Below are 20,561 nucleotides of genomic sequence, written 5' to 3'. Positions count from 1 at the left end.
GGTTTTTTCATAGATTTGTCTAAGCAAACAACACCGTGAGCTGCAAACTGATCTCTGATTTTAGTGTTATCAAAGAGTCGGCTATTTCTGAGCGCATTAGAGGCCAATTAAGACCAACATTAAACGCCGGGGCAGGGCTCGGCCAACGGAAAGGATTTAATGCCAGGCCACGGGGGGGAAGTCGTTACTGTAAAAGGGGCATTCTAACGTGACCCCAGCAGGCTCTGCAAACAAGCTGGGTAAAGAAACATCGCCACGAGCTCCAGTCTCCGACTCTATCAGGCGGTTGCCCCGGAGACCGGAGTAAAAACACAACTCCAGCACCTACCTTTAGAGTTTGCTCAGTGTTATCGAACAGCGTTTGGAAGTTGGGCCCGTTGGCATCGGCCTGCAAAAGAAAGCACACGGCCCTGAAGCTCAAGCACACAGCGAAGGCCTCTTGGCCTAAAAATAACAAACACAGGGCCACGGGTTTGTTTACCTCGTCTGGCATTTGCATGAAAACAAGGATTAAATCTGTGAGTAAATTTAGAACATAAGGTGCAGACAGGTAAACCCACAAAATGATTTAGTTTAACACACAGAGACAGAGAGACAGAGAAAGAGAGAGAGAGAGAGAGAGACTGAGAGACAGAGTGGTGGTAACACTGAGAGACACTTACTTTGATGTACTCCACCTTCAGTAGGTCAGACCCATGTTTATCAGAGGAGCTAATTAAGTGGAGTGGCTGATTTCGGATATCTGAAACAAACGGAAGGATGTTTCTGAGATCCTTTCAAGGTTTATTTCTGGCGATGTCCGCCATTTTTAAGCGTGAGCTTCCCTTTTGACAAACGGCTAGACACGACCCTCTGACAGAGACTATTTTTATCTGTCTGTGGTCCAAAGCACCGATGCAGTGTTTTGAAGCCATTAATAGATGCAGGCCGTTCAAATAAGGTAAATCAATTCATAACGTGAGGCTCTGTACATTGCTGTTACATAATTATCACTGCTCTCCTCACCCCCCACCCGCCGGGGTGAAGCCCCTTGCAGCAGGCCTACCTCGAATCTCGCAGTAATCCAGGCTGACTTTGCGCAGGTAAGAGGTTATGGCAAGGTCGTAGGTCCTCATCTTGCCCTCTGCTCCGAGCTGGGACACCCCCAGCGCCAGAACCGTGCTCTCCTGATCCGCCTGTCTGGTGAGCTCCAGCAGAACCTGGGAGTCGAATGCAAGGATCACACCAGCACCACACAAACTGTACCTCAGGCAGCCTGGGATGCAAGTCTTGAGCAAAACACCGGCAGGGGCTTTATCTCATAGGAACTGTGGATCTGGACCCAAAAAATATCCAAAATTTTAAATACTGTTATTGTTCAATATGTCAAACAAGGGTATAAGCAATCTAAAAGACAACAAATTCATACACTTTCAGGAGGAGGTCAGAGCACTTGGCTTTCACTTAGCTTGGTTGTCCTTGCCTGGGTATCAGTGTTTACCTGTTCAGACCCTGAGCTGCAAGTTAAGGTGCCCTTTCTGAGATAAGCAACCCTCAGTGAATTAGAAGGCTAATTTAAGTAATCAGTGTTCCTAACTCCCCCATCCACAGCCGCGGTGACCCTTAGCAGCGACTGGCTGAGCCCTCTCTGCAGAGCTGACTGAATCTCAGTAAGACGCACCGATGTCACTTCAAACTTGAAGTGCAGCTCTGTCAGCTCCTCTGTAGGAGTCCTCTGCTGGTCATCTCCCACCGACCGCTCACTGACATCTTCATCAGAGTCTGTGAACAGGCACATTGGCAACACACAGGCTGCCTATTAATTTCACTCAATCTTTACATTTTCATGCAACACGCACCAAAGTGGATGAGAAAGCCAAACAGCCCAGAACAGTATTTTTTATTGTGTTATACACACATACATTTCTCGTGTGAAAAAACATGTCTGCCTTTCTTCCAGCAGGGGTAGCTGTTGCACTATTAAGATACCATGCCTGACCCCTCTGTGGAGAATTAATTGTCTTAAAATATAATTACTTTTATGTTAGTTTAAAACATAAATCATCATTGTATATTTATTAAGATATTTTATATGTAATTACTACATTTATATATTCAAATAAATGCAATGTCATCTACTACATACAATTACTGACAGCACTCATGTGAATGTAAAATGACGCCACCAACCTGTGTCCATTGCATCCAAGAGCGCAGAAGGGTCCAGGCTCAAGACTCTAGGTCTGGCATCGGCTAAGGGCATGGGCAGCACCTGGAAAGGAAGGGGTTAACAGTCAGGGCAAATGCACCAACGCGAACACCTGCTTCCCCTGTCATGGGTACACCTGTGACCCGCAGGGAGTCCCACTCCATGTGAGAGCCCACAGGTTCAGGTCAGAGAAGTGCAGGTGAATTAGGACTATCATGGGTCTGAAGAGAGACAGAGCAGCGCTAAACCCCATTGGCCGCTTCAAGAGCCTGCATACTTAATCCAAACAAATTCTCTCTCTGAAGCATTAGCCTTTCATCACCTGCCAAAAAAACTCAGAAAGGTTTGTCATGACATAATGGGTTTTCTTTCTGTCATTGATTTAATTAGCCTCTTTGGGTTTGAAAATGTTCCAGAAAATGCTGGCAAGCGACATTGGCCGGCGATGAAAGGGCAGTTTTCAAAAGCGGTATCACGGTACGTGGCGGACGTGTCGGCCCTCGTCTGAAGCACCGCGCAGCCCCTTGCCGAAAATTCTGGGCCTGGACATTCTCACCTGGTCCCATCTGAATAAAGGCCAGGCCTACCCTGCTGTTAGCACTTTATTATTCACTCCTGCATATTCATCAAGTCATCGCCATGTTAATCGCTGCATATTTGTGCTGGAGTATTTTTCCATTTCTCACAGATTTCCCCTCAAAGGCACCTGAGCAGGGTATCACAGCAAGCCAAAACCGTGGGACAGTGTTTGGATTACTGAACCATGGATTCACAAATCCATTCACTTGGTGTCTGCTTAGTAAGTCCTACCGTTATTTTATATTACTGTCATTTATCAGACATTCTTATCCAGAGCAACTTACATAGGTTGCAATTTTATCCATTGATACAGCAAGATATTTACTGAGGCAATTGTAGGTTAAGCACCTTGCCCAAGGGTACAACAGCAGTGCCCCGGCAGGGAATCAAACTAGCAATTTTTGGGTTGCAAGCCCTGCTCCTTTCCATTAAACCACACAGCTGTCTTACATCGTCCCTACCAAACATCCTCGCTGGGTTTTCCATCTCTAATGCATGTTCATATCGTAACACTTGTTTAAATTATATCTGTCTGGTACTTAAACTGAAAGCCCTTTGTTTCCCGTATTGGCGGTGCACTAACCTTTGCGGTTGGGGTAGTGGGGGTCGAGGAGGGGGACGTTGTCTGGGGGAGTGGGATGCTGTTGACCAGGTCCAAAGCTCCCTGGATCTTCTGGTCCGATATCTTCACATGCAGCAGAGGAAGCTCCCCAGACACTTTGAACCTGTGAGACAGTCAGTGTGGTGCTTTCAAGCAACTCCTTCACCACAAAGCACTTAAATTTGTACATTTGTGACAATGTACGCGCAATTCCAAATTCACTATCAGTAATGTTGAGCATCCTAAAATGCACCCGATAAAATGATCACGGTCATCCACAGTGCCTTGTCACAACTGGTTGTGGGTATAAGTGCTACAACTTGAACGGATCCCAACGGATCCCAGGTTTGAGAAACAGAGCTATATTTGTAGGTGGAAACTTGTGTTCAGGATTACAGAAGCTGGAGTATTTGGTTTTACAGTGTTTTGTTGAATAATCACTTTAATAAACCAGAAAGGGTGCTGACCTGGGCATCCTGGCATCTTTGTCTACCATGCACTTGGCCAGCTGGACTTTGACGTCCAGCGGCTGGAGGATGTGCTGTGTGGATGAGCCCTGAAGACGGGCAGTTTTCCAGGCGTCACCTGGAAAATCAGGTGTACAGTTCCAATACACACACTGTCTTTACAGCAGCCATAGTGAACAGCACCTAAACACACACGTATGCACACACACACATACACACACACACACGCACACACCCACACACAGCTGACAGTTCCTACACATACACACACTCACTTTGCACACAGTTAACAGCTCCTACACAACACGCTCTTTTTACACATAGCTGCTAAATACACATTCTTCACACTAGCACTCTTAATCTGATCAAGAAATGTTTCTTTTTATCTTTGAAAAAACAGAGCCACTTCAACAACAGATCAGCTTGTCTAAAATCCACCTGACTTCCTGTTTCATCGAATGGGTTAGTGTCAGTGCATTATCACTCTCAGTCCTTATTTTCAATGCCGAGTTCACCTAAAACTCTCCCCAACAGTCCTCCCCCACACTCACCCACTCATACTCAGATGGATTAGGTTTCATGCTGTCTCAGATAAGCCAAGGACAAAGAAAGCACACCCACCTGATCTGCTGTACAGCACCTGGACACTCCGCAGCTCCAGGGAGTACCTCTCATAAGCTCTGTCCATGATCTCCTCCAGGGATGAGAAGCTGGCCGATGCCGGCTGGTGGCTTCCCTGGTCCACGCTATTCAGCTGCAGAACAGCCGCTGGTTATCGCCATGGCTGCCATACACCACATCAGTATCACAACCATCCTTTTTTATTACACTCACCTGCAAGCTACCGAAGTCCAGTATCATCAGGTCTGACTTCCCATCGTAAAAGCCTGACTTTGGCACCAGCAGGTATGACGGTTTCAAGTCAATCCTGAGGTCTAGAATTTTCCGCGTCTCAATGATATGAGACAGACCTGGGAGTAGGAAGAGGAAGCACTGCCCAGAATGTACACAGCCAGACACTTATTATTTTCTTTATCAAAACCCAAAATCTGCTTAAAGTCAGTCAGACTCAGTCTGGTCACTGAGTATGGAGTATTAAAACCATAAAAAGTGAATCCACTCTGTCTGGAGACTTTTCATGGATTTTTTTGTTTGAAAAAATTTACTAACAACCCTGTGCTGCCTTATAATGTTTCCATGCCTGTGTGTTACAGCGTTTGTTGCACTTTCACTTGCTTACTTAGCAAGTGGAAGCCATCTTGAATTGAGGCACCTGGCAATTACTACTTGTACTTGTACCACCCTTCCACCAATGCTTCTAATACGACCACAACTACAAACATGATGACGTACCAGTAGCAGTCTTCTCTTTAATCTCCTCCAACTTCATGAGAGTGGCAGATGTCAGCACCTCTAAGTCCACCCCTTTGCCTGTCTTGAAGAACTCCGCCATGCTGTTGACTGTCAGCTGATAGAGACCAAAACCACATTTCAAAAAGGTTTCAGTCTGTAATAATTTTGCCCTCTCACTCAGACACAAAGAGACAGGGCAACAGAGGGAGGCGGTGGGATTCACTCTCACACAGAGAGAGGGAGGTGGATGGGGCGGGATTCACTCTGGGAGATGGTGGGATTCACTGTGGGAGATGGTGGGATTCACTCTGATATAGAGAGAGGGAGGTGGGATTCAATCTGACATAGATGGAGGTGGATGGGGTGAGATTCAATCTGGGAGATGGTGGGATTCACTCTAACACAGAGAGAGGGAGGTGGATGGGGTGGGATTCACTCCGACACAGAGAGAATGAGGTGGAGGTGGTGCAGACCTTCGACACGGCGTGAGAGGGAGAGAGGCGCTGGGACTCACCGCGTCGTAGATGATCTCCACGGGCTGGGACTGGACCCTCAGCAGCTGGTCGGCGCTGCTGCCCTCGGGGTTGAGCTCAAACATGATGCTGAGCAGGGAGGAGGAGGAGTCGCCCAAAGAGGCGATGAGGGAGGGAACAGCACCCTGCTGCTTCAGACCCGTCACGTACCAGTGCTCCAGCTTAGCCTCCACCCTGAGACACAGAGAGTGTGCGCGTGAGCGTGACAGACAGAGAGCGCGTGTGTGTGTGCGTCTCTGTGTGTGTCTGTGTGTGCATGCGTGCGTGCATGTGAGGGTGTCTGTGTGTGCATGTGTGCGTGCATGTGATGTACTTGCATGCGCGTACCCGCATGTGTGTATGGCCTGACACCAGAATGTCTCTTCAGAAATGGGTCAAGAGCTGTTTACTGAGGGGGTCTTATTCACAGGACTGCTGTCTGCTGTGAGCACCCCACTTCAGCCCCGAGAGAAAAGAAGTCCCACAATAAAATCTGTGTCTGTCTTCCATAAAGTAGATACTTAGAATTTTTTTTTTTCTTGGAAATCTACACACATGGAACATATAACTGTCACCATTAACCACATGCAAACTGAAAATTGCCAACGTGGGAATGGCGCAAGAAATTTTAAATCTCAACCCAACCATACTCTCAAAAGCCTGCTCGACAAAACAGCCAATTCCAGTCTTTGCTTCTAAAAGGAAGAGATTCTACTTTTACAGATAGACATGCTAACACTGACACAGATACAGGTAACGCTAACACTAGCTATTCAGACAAACCTGGAGAATGAACTGGGATGTGCACTGAATAATAGCATTATTGTCTATTCACACACATAGTGAAAAAACCACACTGTTTTATTTTCTCAAAACCCGTTTCCAGAGAGTAAGTTAACACATACCACAAGAGGAACAAGAATGGTTAAAGACAAGGCTTACTTAATGGCCTGGGCGCCGGGTCTCTGGGAAATACTGGTGCTCAGGTCTATCATTTGGACCTTTAGGATCTCTGGGACGTTGGGCTCCTCCCGCACCGTGATGGAGGTTCGGAACAGCTTGAAGGTGACGATCACGGCCACGTACTGTGAGACAGAGGGACGCAGGGGGTCAGGCCAGAACACAGAGGGAGCAACACCGTGTTCATGTGCTGAGCATTGCACAGCAGGAGAGAAGGGAAGGAGGGAAGCACTCACCTGCTTGGGCAGGGCCAGGTTATGCGAGCTGCCACTGTATCCTATGGCAGTGTAAAGCTTGGCCTTCTCCCCGGGGGTCATTATCTCATCAATGCCTGCGAGGAGTGGGTAAAAGGAGAAGGAATAAGCAAGCAGAAATAATGGTCGATGGTGAAGAATGGGGTTAAGGGGTTAAGGCTGCAGAGGGGTCGTTCAGGGGTTGAAACCATCTGTTTAGCAATGGAAATATTCAGGACACGTACATCTAATCAGGCATAAACACACCTGTGTGTGTGTGTGTGCATGTGTGCGTGTGCAGGCATGCCCGTCTGTATATGTTTCTGTGTGACTTTATAGCCGTGTGTGTGTGCGTGTGTGCGAGTGTTCGTGTGTGTGTGTATGTACTGAGCCGCATATGTATGAAATGGGCATCTCAACCATATGAAACAGAAATGCGAGTGGGGTGGCTGGCATTCACTGTCAGAGGTGAGTGTGTGCGGTGTCTGGAATTCACTGTCAGAGGTGAGTGTGTGCGGTGTCTGGAATTCACTGTCAGAGGTGACTGTGTGGGGTCAGACAGTATGGCAGGGGTATGCACTCACTATCAGGCTCCTTTGAATCCTCCTGCTCTTTCTTCTTCCCTTCCTTCCTCCCAAAGAAGCTGCTGAAGAAGCCGCCACCCCCGCCCTGTTTCTGCGCCGCTGCCTTCTTCGCCACCAGCTTCTGGCCTGATCGGATCATCTGGGGAGGGTACGAGGGGCAGAGTTCAAGCACCCCGAGACACACATGGAAAAGACTAGACTTGAGTAGTGCAGATCTACTTCATCGTCCTCAAACAGTAGTAGTTTGTCACAGCTCATACAGTAAAAGTTCAGGTTATTACATGGAAGACATGAGAAACCCAACAGCGTCTAGAGTCATATTCCACTCAACCAATCATAATTAGGCACTCTAAACAACTGGCATTTCTGTGTCTGCTGTGCAGGTACTTGTCACACAGCAGCCTGGATTTGCTCACACTGCAAACCAGCCCTAACCCTTATTTTACAGGTGTGCACACACACACACACACACACACACAACTCTCTAGAAAGAAAGATACAGACCTCCATGTGTGCTTGCTGACGGGCTAACGTGATGTTAAAGACATCCAGGATTTTCTCCAGATCCTGCAGGTGAGGGGCACAAAGAGCTCATTTCATTTTGTTATTTTTCGTGTCTGGTCAAAGTGTCAGGTTGGGAAACCTTGATAAAAGATAACAGTACAAATGTGCAAGTTAAAAAAGAATGTGGAGTAGCTGTTGTTCGTGCCCGATTATTCAGTATGCTTTCAGGCCACAAAGTTTAAAGGTACTGACTCATACAGTAATAAAGCTGTCAAATGGAATCAAACTAATTATTACAAAACCTTTCAATAAACGCTTTTATTAGAAAAACAATTACGCATAATTACGCAGAGAGACATATACATAGTGATGATAATAATGATGGTGACGACAGTGATGATCGTGGTGATAATGATGTCACCTGTATCTGCTTTTCGGTGTCCTCTCTGAGCTTGCCCTGTGTGAGCTTGGCCTTGTATACCAGTTTGTAGGCCTTCAGAGTCTGTCTGTGCTTCCGGATGTTTGACCACGACCACATCTGGTTGAACCTCCTGATGTGAACCTCCAAGATGCTGTCAATACCGTACTTCCACCTGCAGGGGCAATGGTCAACAGCCATTTACACACATCAATTTCCCTTCCACCTTTATTTACACAGGCAGGTCAGCTAAGCAATCCCACTTTACTGAGGTGACCACAGGAGCCAAGGCAGACAGATGAAGGCAATGAAAAGAGAGCGTAGGAGGGAAGATTAGGAGGCCAGGTGTAGACAGTCCATCTGGGAATCCGACCAGGGTTAACACCTCCACTCTGACAACAGGTGCCACGGGAGTTTTAACATCCACAGTGAGTCAGGACCTCAGTTCAAGGGCAGATCAGGATCCCTCTCACTGGCAACTGCTTCAGGCGGTACACGTGACATGAGTGCTGTACTTAGAAGTGCTGTCAGCTTGAGCTGCTCAGCCTTGGAGTGCTGCTCTCTGGAACCGCAATGGGGCAGATAAGCTCACCCACAGCGTCTGGGGCTCTGGACTCACCAGCGTTTGGCGTTTCTGTGAACAGGCACATCCGGCCGGTATTTCCTGTAGGGGCCGTTCTTCACCATACAATCTATTGATTCAAGCAGGTCCACCATAGTGAGGTACTGCAAAACAAGGAAATGATGCTTTAAGCAAAATGAAAAGCAATCACAGCAGAATCAACAGTTACTTCATCACAGTTACGGTAACACTGGGTATTTCCCAGTGGAGGTGACATAACAAGGTTCACATGACTGCAAGGTAAACCGAATCTTTCGGTTAATTTACCAGCAGAAGTGAAAGAGAGATAGGTCTACCCGGAAGCACGTCCGATGGATACACAAAAGAAGTGTAAACTAGGACCATTAAACACCCACAAGTCAAACAGCAGACACCAAGAAAATGAGCGCACGTGAGACGAGGAATGCAGGGGAAACACGTGTGATGTTTTCTTTGCCTCTAATGAGATCAATATTTGCATCACGTCCAGCAGAGCAGGCTGCTAGCAGATATCCTCCAGACAGCAGCGCATGTTTTCACAAAGCAAATGCGTCGAACCCCACTCCCACATTACACTGGTGACCCCCTGCCCCGTGCCACCCGTCAATGGGTCACACGTGAAGCGCGTCGCACAGGTCTGTTAAAGAAATGTTGGCTCCTTAGATAAGCAGGTCACAGAACTGTGTCCCTTTCAAAACAGGGATCAATGTTAAGCAGATACTCCTCTGCACCACGTATACACAATTTTATGTTGAAGCCCATTCCGGGAAAGCAGCCGAGGCCTTCGGGAGCTCGTGATATTACTCATTCATACCTGTGGTTTGGTCATCTCAAAAGCAATGTTCTGCACCTCCAGGTACAGGTTGGCTTTTGGCGATTTCAGCTCAATCTCAGCATTGGGGTTGATGCACATTTTCGCTGAGGCAAAGATGGGTTTGAAGACTGCAGATGGGGGGAAAAACAATAAATTATTCAAAACAGACTTGACTGAGACACAATCCAGTTTAGGGTCACATACAGTGGTAATACAGTAGTTAGGTTTTGATGTCAAAAATCAGGTGAATTTATCAAAGAAATGATAAAATGATTCACACATTCAAGCTTCACTGTATTACACAGAAATAAAAAATAAAATAAATAATAATGACTTTCCAGGGCAGGTGTTATCCTTAATGTAACCCATTATGTTAACAGAGGGCAAATATTATGCCACACCTAATTCAAATTTGAATACAATAAAACTGTCAAATAATTCCTCTCCTATACAACGCCTCTCTTATTTTATTTTTTTAGTGGCACAGCAGCTACAGGAGATAAGACCGGGTGTCTGAAACCAACAAAAAAAAGATAGGAACACTCATATTAGTGTAGGTGGCTCCGGATAAAAGCCTCTCACAGATAAAAGACAGGATTTCCATGGTTTCCCATGCAGCTTGGCCAGGTTGCCATGGAGAGCAAAGGGAACCCTTCTGAAAAAAACAGCAGGGAAAGACAATCTTGGCTGTTCTCATGCTAATTTCGGCCGGCTTTCTCTATCCCGCTTACGTACTATATTGATATTCGTTGAGCTCCCAGTCTTTCGTGCTGATTCCAGCTTTGAGCTTGTTCTGCAGAGAAGAGAAGAGAACGGAGGTCAGAGACAGCACATTAACAGTTCCCTGGTCCACATGCATAGGCATATTTGCATGCACAGAACTGCAAAGCACAAGAACAGTCTGTCCTTTTTCTTTCCTCCTGCTGAATATAGACACATTTCAGGATTTATCTGCACCCCTCAAGGTTTGATGAGCATTGTGATACCATCCAAGAGATAATCATCAACACAGTTTCAGCAAGAGGGGAAGCATAAATCAGTTTCAATTTGGAGCTAATTAATTCTATTCAGTTTGCTAACACATTTTTACTGCTAAGCTCAAATATTGACTTAGAAAAATTCTTCCCCATTGTTGGAAGCATTGAAACTGTTATGTAACAGATCAGACAGCCACTGCACTGAAGCAAAAGAGAGAAGTGAAACCTAAATAATCTTATGATCTACAGAGCACAGGAACCTGTGTTCATGACTTATGACTTCATGACTTACGTTGCTCTGGATAACAGCATCTGCCAAATGTAATAATATGTTCATGACCCTTCATGAGCAAACACGGTTGAACTCATACACAAATCAGGTGGTCCCTTCTACTTCCACTATATCAATAATCTTATGTGGAATGTGGAATGTGTAAGTGAAATGGATCCCATATACTGGCTTCTTAAAGTAAAAAAGCAAACAGAAAAGGAACATTATTATTTACTATTACTTAGGCTTATTTCTGGATGAAGAGACTTTCAAAGCCATTGTGACAGGACATACTAAATACAAGAGAAAAAGAAAAAAAACAAGCCCACAAGCAGAAATCAGTCTGTGACACTAAAAAAGCAAAAATGCGTTAAAAATCTGAAAAACGGAGCTAAAATATGAACATGCAACTCATCAATTGTTTTAGTCTAACCATAGTTCTGAACACTGTCCCTCAGCATGTCACACGCTGAGTGACATCACACCAATGTGCGCACACAACTGCAGCATGATGACCGAGCTGTGTTGATTAGCAGTCACAGATGTACTATCAAGTAACGTATCACAACATAATGCAACATAACATAATGTAACGTAACATTAACATAACGCAGTGTCATGTAACGGGTTCACCTCCCTCACGTGTCCCGAAAGCCATCCTCCACCTGCAACACCTCCCCTACCACGCATCCCCTCTACGTCAGAGGCACCTGTTTGTGCTCGGCCTAATGGCTATTAAGAAAACATTACGCAACATCCTGCCGAGCAATTAGCCCGTCCATCTGCACACAGCGGCTTTCATGCATGTGAACCTGGCGCAGGCCAGAGATACTCACTGCAAGCCACCGTGGACTGAGCGCAAGCTGGAGTTCAGCACATTCAAGGAGCGGTACCAGGAAAAGCTCAAACACACACCACAGAGCAAAAACAAGGGACAAGCTGGTTCCCTGAACAAAAGCCACACCACTCCAAGGATGCTGGATGTCAATATCTAACAAATTACAGAATCCAATAAATATGGAATATAGCTTATATATGTTAACATCAAAACCGCAAATGTCATATTACATGCATGCCGTATTTTCAAAAACTGTCAAAAATGTTATTCTATAATTTATTTCACAATATATAAACAAAATACTAAGAAAATTTAAATGCTGCAAATGACCATAACTGACATTTTCTATCTATTGTGACAGTTTTCCATTTCAACACATATTTCCACTTCAACACATACGCTTCCCAGATATCCCTTCCCAAAATTCAGAAATGCTTGCAAGATACATTACTTCTACCATACATCCCCCAGTGCTTCAGTTCGGACCTGCTTACGCTGGTGGGACACACTCTTATGTTTCAATACAATGAACCGATGCCAGAGAGAAACAGAAGGTGAAACCTTCCTAAGAAGCTTGGCACTGATGAGAGCCGAGCGGGCTTCCTAGTAAATGGGGATCAGCCAGTGAAAGGCCGTCACCTCTGCTCCTCTGTAACAGGCTGGCAAAAACCACAACAAAAACTGATAGAACCAGTTCAGCACGACTGCAATGCCCAGAGCCAAAGCAGTGGTGCATGCCATCATGCTGTGTGCTGGTGTTTGCATATGCTGAGGGGACTTTGTGGGCCTTGCCTCCACTCAAAGGCTGGGGTTTTCCTGGAAAAGGTCTCCATATTACTCCGCTCTACAGGTGCTGGTTTCATTTCTCCCCTGTGTGTTTACCTGCTCAGTATTCTTTATAAACAATGTTAGAAGTAGCACAGGGAGACAGCCATAGTAGGCAACCGCTAATAATACTTATGGGCTCTGCCTGTAATGAGCCAGCCGGGTTCTATCTCTACAGTGGAAAAGGGATACAATTAGCCAGCCTGGTTCCAGCTGTACAGTGGAAAACGGGTATAATAAGCCAGCCAGGCTGCATAATTTACAGTGGGAAGGAAGTATAATGAGCCACCCTATTCTCTGCTCTTACAGTGAGAAAGTGAGCCTGCACTGACTCTTGACCACCAATAACATACCTTTTGTAACATTAAAATGGCCTCTGCCTTATTCTTCATCACCTGTGCAGTCAAACCTTCTAGAGAGATGCACCACAGCTGAGTTACAGGATTTTCCCAGGGCATGTTGCCACTTTTAACACCACCTCCCTTTAAACATATTGACACCAGGACAGCATTGAGCTTCTGGGCAATAAACAGTGCGCAGTACTATCCACTGTACAGCAGAGGCAGCCTCCCCTTCATTCCGAGGTTATCAGCATGTAAATCATAAAACCCATAAATCAAATTTGTGACACCCTGTTCTTTTCTGTCTCTGTAATACAGAGCTGAAGACATCTGCCTTCCAAAGTGAAAAGGCAAAGGCCAAGACAGCTGTGGTTACTGTGTCAGCCCACAGCCACTTCCTGGTAAATCTGCACAGAACAGCAGTGAACACATTCTGCACACTTACAAAATAAGGGTGTCACACCCTGAGCCTCCGCGCCATTAGCTTCCGGAGCTCTCTGAGGGCCACGCATGAAACACGCAAGTGAGACAGGGTTATTTTACTAATATTAACACCACCGTGACACAGCACTCATTGCACACTGCCTGAATACATCACAACACTCTGTATAGTAGATTAGTGCTCATCTGTTTAGACTTACAATTGTTCTATTTTTAGTGGCAATGGCACAACAGCCAAATGACTCAGCTGAAGTACAGCTAGAGAGGGGCAACATGTTTACGCCGAAAACACAAAGTCTTCATTGCAATTTGTTTTTGCTTTCTATAGGAAGCACGCGGCAGGGTAAAACCAGGCCCCCGCTTCCAGCCTACGAAGCCATAATGCAGAGGTGCCTCCAGCCCAGACGGTAACAGGTTGTTTATATAAGTTAGATCCAAACAGGGGAAGCAGAACACACTGTGCTCCTCCACCACACAGTTGCTATGTATGGGGACACCGTCACGGTTGGCGTGAACTCCATACAGCATGTCAGGTGACAGTGGCGGCCAGGTAACCCTGGGCAGGTGCAGGGGGTGCCGGAGGTTCCAGGTACGTGCAGACTGGGCACGTCGCCCAAAAACAAACCTACCCTCCCACCCACCCCCCCCCCCATCCGTAAATGTAGGCTCCCATAATGCCTTGCAGTTCTTCTTTTTATAGAGGCTGTGCAGCTGCTCAGTGGGTTGAGCAGGGCAAATGGAGCCAGTTTACTGTAGGATGGCTGTATAGGTAGGATAGAGGTTTAGGCACTGGGCTTGTAAACAGAAATTTGCCAGTCTGAATCTCCAGCCAGACACTGTAGTTCCTGTAGTAAACCTGAATGGCTGCAGCAAGTATTCAGCTGTAAAACAGACAGCATATAAAATGCAAGCAATGTAAGCTGTCCTGGTTAATGGTGTCCACAAAGCAAAGCAATTATACACCAATGGAGGCAATGATTCAATCCCCACATGGGGTCTCACTCACTTCGTAAGGTGATTTCACACTTGATTTGAATCGAGAGCAGAAACCTCAGGGTCTGCATACACGTTTGCTTAAGCCTGGACAAAAACCATATTAATTCTACCACAGCATCCCTGACACATGCTCTAAACACAAGACATTCTGTAGCCGTGACCTCAGCCCCAGCACCGGCGACCCAGGCAGCCTATATGGGATTAGCACATCAGAAGAACAGAGAGAGCGCTGTGTCCCAACAAACACCTTCCCTCTCTTTCAGCACAAAGGACAAATTCACATCTCTTCTAATGAAAGACCACATAAAAGTAAATGCTGCTTTGTGAACATGGCTCCAGATGAATTGGACTCACATAAAACATATCAAGTTGGAATTAAATAAAAGCTGAAAGTGCAGGCACACGTGAGCATGGGCCAGACACACAGCTTACCACTATTTCATCCCACGAGCCTCGGTAGAACATTGGACTGACGACGTTCCAATAGGCACACAGACATTCCAAACGGCCCAGCTGGAATTGGAGAACACTGTCAGAACATTCTTTCAATAAAAAAAAATAAAGACTGATTGATCGATCGATCAATTCAAAGTGGTCACTGCACACAGGTCTGCAGTTATGGGAAACACGTTTTGACTGTAGATGATTCAATGAGACATTGATGATGCATGATTCACACTTAGTGAAAATGCACTAATGGTATGATTAAGAGCATCCAGGTGCATTAAACGTATGTTCAAGATCTTGTCTTTCCACATGCAGGGTATTTCCAGGTTTGACCCAGGTTACCTTATAGATGATTTTGGCCGCTTCATTTAATATGCATGTCTTCCAGTTCTCATCTGCTGTCTAGGAAAAAAAACGTAAAAAATAACAATAAATGCATTGCTTTTATAAAATGCATTGCTCTTCAAAAATACAGAAATATAAATGAGATAGCAGCACAAAGAGTATTGTTCACACTGTGAAACCAATATAAACAACACTACTGCTGCAAAGCTTGCCAATAAACCTGGAGCATTTATCACTGTAGATCTATGATGTAATCACAATCAGCTTAAACCACTGACATTTAGAGATTCATTTACTTAAACTCCACAATGTTTACACATCAAGAACATTTCAATCAACTGGTCACTGGAGGGAACTTTCCATTGACTTTGTTCCCAGACTGACTTAATCTTGATAATTAAAATTCTCTACCTGTGTATTAGTGTGACAGCTCCTCACAGAGGAAACAATGGCTCGCTCTTACTCAGTAGCGACCTGAGAGCTGGTTTATCACAGGAGTTTATAGAGAGTCTATGAAGTCTCCTATTGCTTGTAAAAGACGCTTAAAAGGGTGCTATGGAGGGTGGAGTCCTACAGCTTATTTTGGTGCAAAGGCCAGTCATTTGCCCCATAAAACTTCAGATAATGGAGTAATTTAAAGAAATACTGTGTAAAAATAAAATGACAATATGTTTAGTATGAGAACTACCCTGAACTGCAGGACATGAAATTGGAAGGTAATTTAGTGTCTTTTTTTTGTCATCAAATCTATTTAGGGCAGGAGTTGGAGAGTGAGGACCATTTAGGACTTTGTAAGCCTTAGGTAAACATGACCAGGTACAAGATATGAAATTGGGTAAGCCACATGTGTGGTCACGATCAGCCAGGGGACAACAGTCCTCTCTGCCAGGGAAGCTCTGCACGGCCGACCTAATTTGCACTCACAATGCCCCAACGCTCGACTCTGACGCACTCTAGTATTTGCACCTGGGCGTTACTTCCCGGGACCGAACCCGCGGCTATGAGAAGAGTCTGCAGCGTTCAGCCAGGCTGCCGGCTCCACCATGACTAAAGGCCAAACACGAAAGCCCGCTTCACAAACCGCAGCCGGCCAGCAGCTCTCGGTGTCCGTTTGGCTGCTCAAAGCTTATTGACACAAGGAGTGAGGCTAATCCTTCCGAACCGAGAAAAATGGAGTGTGATCGACCCACACAAAAGGGCAGGTTAACGTCTTACGCAGAGCCTGCTCTGTGTACACAAATAGCCACATCAACCGCACGCTAGCCATCCCTGCGAATGAAAAATCGCTCAGCTGCCTTCATCCAAAGACCTTCCACACAGAGGACTCCAGGGCTACGGTGCTGGATGAAGAAGTAAGGCTCTATACGGCACCTGCAGGCTGAGCTCCGCGAGGGTCACGCCCATGGAGAGTGGCCGCTGTGGGTCCGAAACCTGGGAGTAAAAAGAGGACAGGTGAATTCCGTGTGGCTGACGAGCGGAAATGGAGAAGTAGAGGGGAGACAAGAGGTGTGCACTCACATCGTCTTCGTATCTGATGTGAATGCTGGTGATCTTGACCTGCAGGTTCTTGATGACTTGCGTGGCCAGCTTCTCGGCAAACGTGTCCTTTTTCTCCTCTTGTGATTTTTCTGAAACATTAATGCAGCGTTAGCGCAACTCTTACATTGGCCCTTGCACTGCATGCTTTTGGTAAGCATGCAGAGGAAAGTATTTTTTCCCTCAATACCACTGTACACACAGCAGAGAGCTGTACAATAGCAAGGGACAGTAGACAGGGAGGCGCACAAATCTCAGCATTCGGTAAAAGATAACATCTCATATAATGGGGTACTGGAGCCATGTCATTATAAGCTACAGGTAGGTGACAGCACTGAAAATTTACTGTGGCAGACAGGGGAAAGGGCAAACTATTCGAGGGGGTCATGATACATACCTTGTTTGTGCTCATGTTTTTTAGATTTTTTAAAGGGTTTTTTATGCTTTTTATGTTTACGTCCTTTCTCTATCATTCAGCGCAGGCATTGGGAGAAGGAGAGATAAGAGTTAGCAGTGATCTCAGCCAAGCACACAGACACCACAAACTGGAGTCACATGCAGGGAAGAACAAGGGATTTAACGAGATGAAAGGAGTGGCTGAAGGACAAACTTACTCAGCAAATAAGATTAGAAAGATAACGAAAATCATACTTTTGGGAGGGAAGAAACATGTTGAAATCAGCTTTTACTAAGAGGTAAGAAGTTCTTCACCAAAGCTAATCAGAACTTGTATCTTTTTTTTAATTAGGCAAATAAAATGAACAATAAGCACACAATCTATATTTGAACAGGACACAGTGTGATAAAACAAAACACTAATAAAATACACAAGCCATAAAAGGGGTAAAGGGGTGGGGGTTTGGGAGTGGGTGTAGCCTGGGAAAGGAACAATGTTAAGAGAACAGAGGTGGACATATTCTGTTAGCAGGGTTTTCGTTGTCTTTCGTGGTGCCAGTTTACATATTTGTGTATATATGACCAGGACATAGCAAATCATGATCTGTAAACCTTAAAAAAAGTAAGTATCTCAAGAGGAATGTATTGTGCTCTTCTAGCCCAGAGCGGGAGCACACATTTCATTAAACGGCAAGCCGGCTCAGACCAATCAAAACTGATTCCCATCACTGACAGACGCTAACTCCCTTATTTCCAATTACCAGCATGAATAAAAGACCACTGCAACAGTTGCAGGACAAACGGAAGGCCTTGCCGGGCCACAGAGTGGTCCGTGAGCCTCCTGCGGAGATCCCCTGCCGCGGGACACTATACCTACCATGCCGCGCCTCCTTGTACACATAGCTCTCCAGATTGAACAAGAACTCCCCTGAGTGGCAGCCTTGGTCCAGCGTGAGCGGGAGAAAGGCAGACAGCAGAGAGCACACAGGTTAAACAGGCCACCGGCACGCTCCCCGCACTTAACGCCCACTCCCTCCACAGCATATGCCCCTATGGGCTCACAAGAACACAGCCAGCTTTGGGGTCCCACGCACAGTGGGGGGGAAGGGGGATGTGTTGGATGCTGTTGCATTTAAAGGCTGAAGCACTGTGGTGCGATGATAATGGTGACAGGGGTTTTGGTGATGGTGGGGTTTCTGTGGCAATGAATGCATGACTGGCTTACCGAGGACTGACTCTGATTTCAACAGCTACTCTCTCCCCCTTACCCATGGTCCTCTGCTCTTTTTAAACGATGAAAGGGTAGTCATCACATTAGAGTAACGAGTGAAAAAACATTTCTGTCATGTCTGACCTTAGAGAACTGGTACTCTCTAGAACATAACCCAACTAATACTACAACCAAGGAGGAACACAGCAATGCTCAAGAGGCTATGTATGTAGAATACTGTATTATTCAAAAAAGAGAGTCCTCCTATAGTCATCAAAAAGTGCATGTTTAATAAACAATTATTTGTGGTATTACAACACTGATCTCCTTTCCCTTTGAACTGTAATATGAAAGAAAAATAATTACAGCAGGGACAGTAATCTATATTTACAAGAACAATATAGGATTCAACTGTTGCTTTGATGTTTTTGCTCACAAAATTAATTTGTCATTAAAATGAACATGTATTTTCTGTAATGCCACTTGTTGTATTATCAAACAAAACACACTGAAATCCTGGTTAAGAGAAACATAAACTAAACTCTAAGACTCCAATTCTCAGCAGAGTCTTAACATTTCCATTCATATCACATTATTCACATTATAACTGTTACATATTGTAATTGTTCCTGAGTCTTGTTTCCTGTTGGGTCTAGATGTATGGTATTCTGCTGCAAAAACAAACTTCCCAACAAAAAGGAAAGGATTTCGTGTAAACCTGGGAGGAGAAGGCTGTGAGTATCAGAGCAATCCTTGCAGCAAGCTCATCAAAGCATCAAAAACCTCCACAGCTGGTACCAGGTGAAAACGGACTGGGGTCTCCATGACAGCGGCGGCCGACAAATCACGCTCTGCAAACAATGAGTCACCGTGAGGACATCTCTGATGTCACTGCGCCGGTGTCAGTATAATACAGTTATTGCAATTCTTGCTCTAAATTAAACACCTTTGTGTGTTTCTACAAATACAAACAGGGGTGGGTCGAGTGGGGAAAATCCATCGTGGGTTTGATTACAGAGGCCGCTGTGCTGACCGCCTGTGTGGTCTGATAGAATTAGGAAGCTCATTCTGGATTTCCACCAATAAGAGGGGAAGACGCTGCTTTCATCACACATTACTCAGTTCTAATTTTCTCACACCTATTGTATTCATCTGAGTCAGAGCATCCCCACATCTGCACGGCTGGGGACAACATGTGCAAAATGTGGGTAACCAAAAGAGGGCAGTAGGAGTAATGAAGGGCCTGAATACCCTATCACCATAACGGTAAAGCTGGAACATTCTGTGTATCTGATCTAATTCATTTAACATAAAAAATTAGGGCAACCTTCAATATGTCCTGAGTCTGATTAATAAAATAAAGGCCAGGAGAAGGCAATGTTCAGAGGCTGTGACGCTCTTGTGGGCCTTTTCCTCATCAAACTAGACTTTATATTAGAGACAAATTTCAAGCAACTGAAAATCAGTATTTCTGTTTCTCCTGAGATGAAGGACAGGTAATCCAGTGTTCTATGTCTGCCTTTCAAACAGATACACCTTTCCCAGAGCAGAGGCTGTTGCTGCTAAGAAACTACTATAACCACAATGCACAGCATAGAGAGGCAGGCAGGGTAGATAAATTACTGTAATGAACCAACAAACCCAACAGGGACAAATCTATCAGGCTTATAAACCAGTGGTACTGAATCCTTCCATATAGCCTGTTGATTGTATCAAATCTGCGGTGTAATGATGTGGAATACACAATCATAAATGTTAATGTTGCACACAGCCAGCCTTTTAGATAAATGGTATCATTTATGTGTGTATGTGTGTGTGTCTGGGTGTGTGTCCTATCTACCATCAGTACACTAAATAATCTTTGACTAACTTGACAAATGAGAACCCTGTATGATTTTCTTGGAAAAAGCAGAAGCTGTCAATAAAAGCAAACACATTTAGGACATAGATCTATGTTACACTTTGATTGTAGTCCCTTTGTTGACCGTATTTTGCCTTTCTCAAATTGCAAAGAAGAGATCCAAAACAGCAACAGGTTGCTGGGTAACTCTTGCACGGAACACGCTATCGAAGGCACTGCAACACCTATTTGTGAGTTTTCCTGGTGTTATCGTTATCAACAGC

General features: G+C 45.3%; 1 protein-coding gene across 3 annotated transcripts in view; it reads right to left on the bottom strand.

The window, feature by feature from the left end:
• The window catches only part of vps13c (vacuolar protein sorting 13 homolog C), an 80,966-nt gene that overhangs the window by 43,750 nt on the left and 16,655 nt on the right, over positions 1-20,561 (bottom strand). For 2 of the 3 annotated variants that reach the window (XM_036543164.1, XM_036543165.1), the window contains exons 1-22: positions 16,667-16,712; positions 15,293-15,352; positions 14,936-15,016; positions 10,550-10,607; positions 9,815-9,942; positions 9,019-9,125; positions 8,403-8,574; positions 7,982-8,044; positions 7,478-7,616; positions 6,897-6,991; positions 6,643-6,785; positions 5,703-5,895; positions 5,189-5,303; positions 4,670-4,806; positions 4,457-4,589; positions 3,836-3,953; positions 3,351-3,492; positions 2,170-2,251; positions 1,661-1,761; positions 1,046-1,199; positions 663-742; positions 329-388 (exon numbers count right to left, since the gene is read on the bottom strand). In XM_036543164.1, coding sequence (XP_036399057.1) covers positions 329-388; positions 663-742; positions 1,046-1,199; positions 1,661-1,761; positions 2,170-2,251; positions 3,351-3,492; positions 3,836-3,953; positions 4,457-4,589; positions 4,670-4,806; positions 5,189-5,303; positions 5,703-5,895; positions 6,643-6,785; positions 6,897-6,991; positions 7,478-7,616; positions 7,982-8,044; positions 8,403-8,574; positions 9,019-9,125; positions 9,815-9,942; positions 10,550-10,607; positions 14,936-15,016; positions 15,293-15,352; positions 16,667-16,699 — 2,394 coding nt within the window. In that variant the 5' untranslated portion in view covers positions 16,700-16,712. Of the gene's footprint in view, positions 1-328; positions 389-662; positions 743-1,045; positions 1,200-1,660; positions 1,762-2,169; positions 2,252-3,350; positions 3,493-3,835; positions 3,954-4,456; positions 4,590-4,669; positions 4,807-5,188; positions 5,304-5,702; positions 5,896-6,642; positions 6,786-6,896; positions 6,992-7,477; positions 7,617-7,981; positions 8,045-8,402; positions 8,575-9,018; positions 9,126-9,814; positions 9,943-10,549; positions 10,608-14,935; positions 15,017-15,292; positions 15,353-16,666; positions 16,727-16,813; positions 16,924-17,228; positions 17,298-18,104; positions 18,168-20,561 lie in introns of those variants that run through there. The other variant, XM_036543167.1, reaches the window with a different exon arrangement.

Source organism: Megalops cyprinoides, chromosome 13 (genome assembly GCF_013368585.1).
Source record: "Megalops cyprinoides isolate fMegCyp1 chromosome 13, fMegCyp1.pri, whole genome shotgun sequence".
NCBI lineage: Eukaryota > Metazoa > Chordata > Actinopteri > Elopiformes > Megalopidae > Megalops > Megalops cyprinoides.
This window is presented reverse-complemented; position numbering and strand designations above follow the sequence as displayed.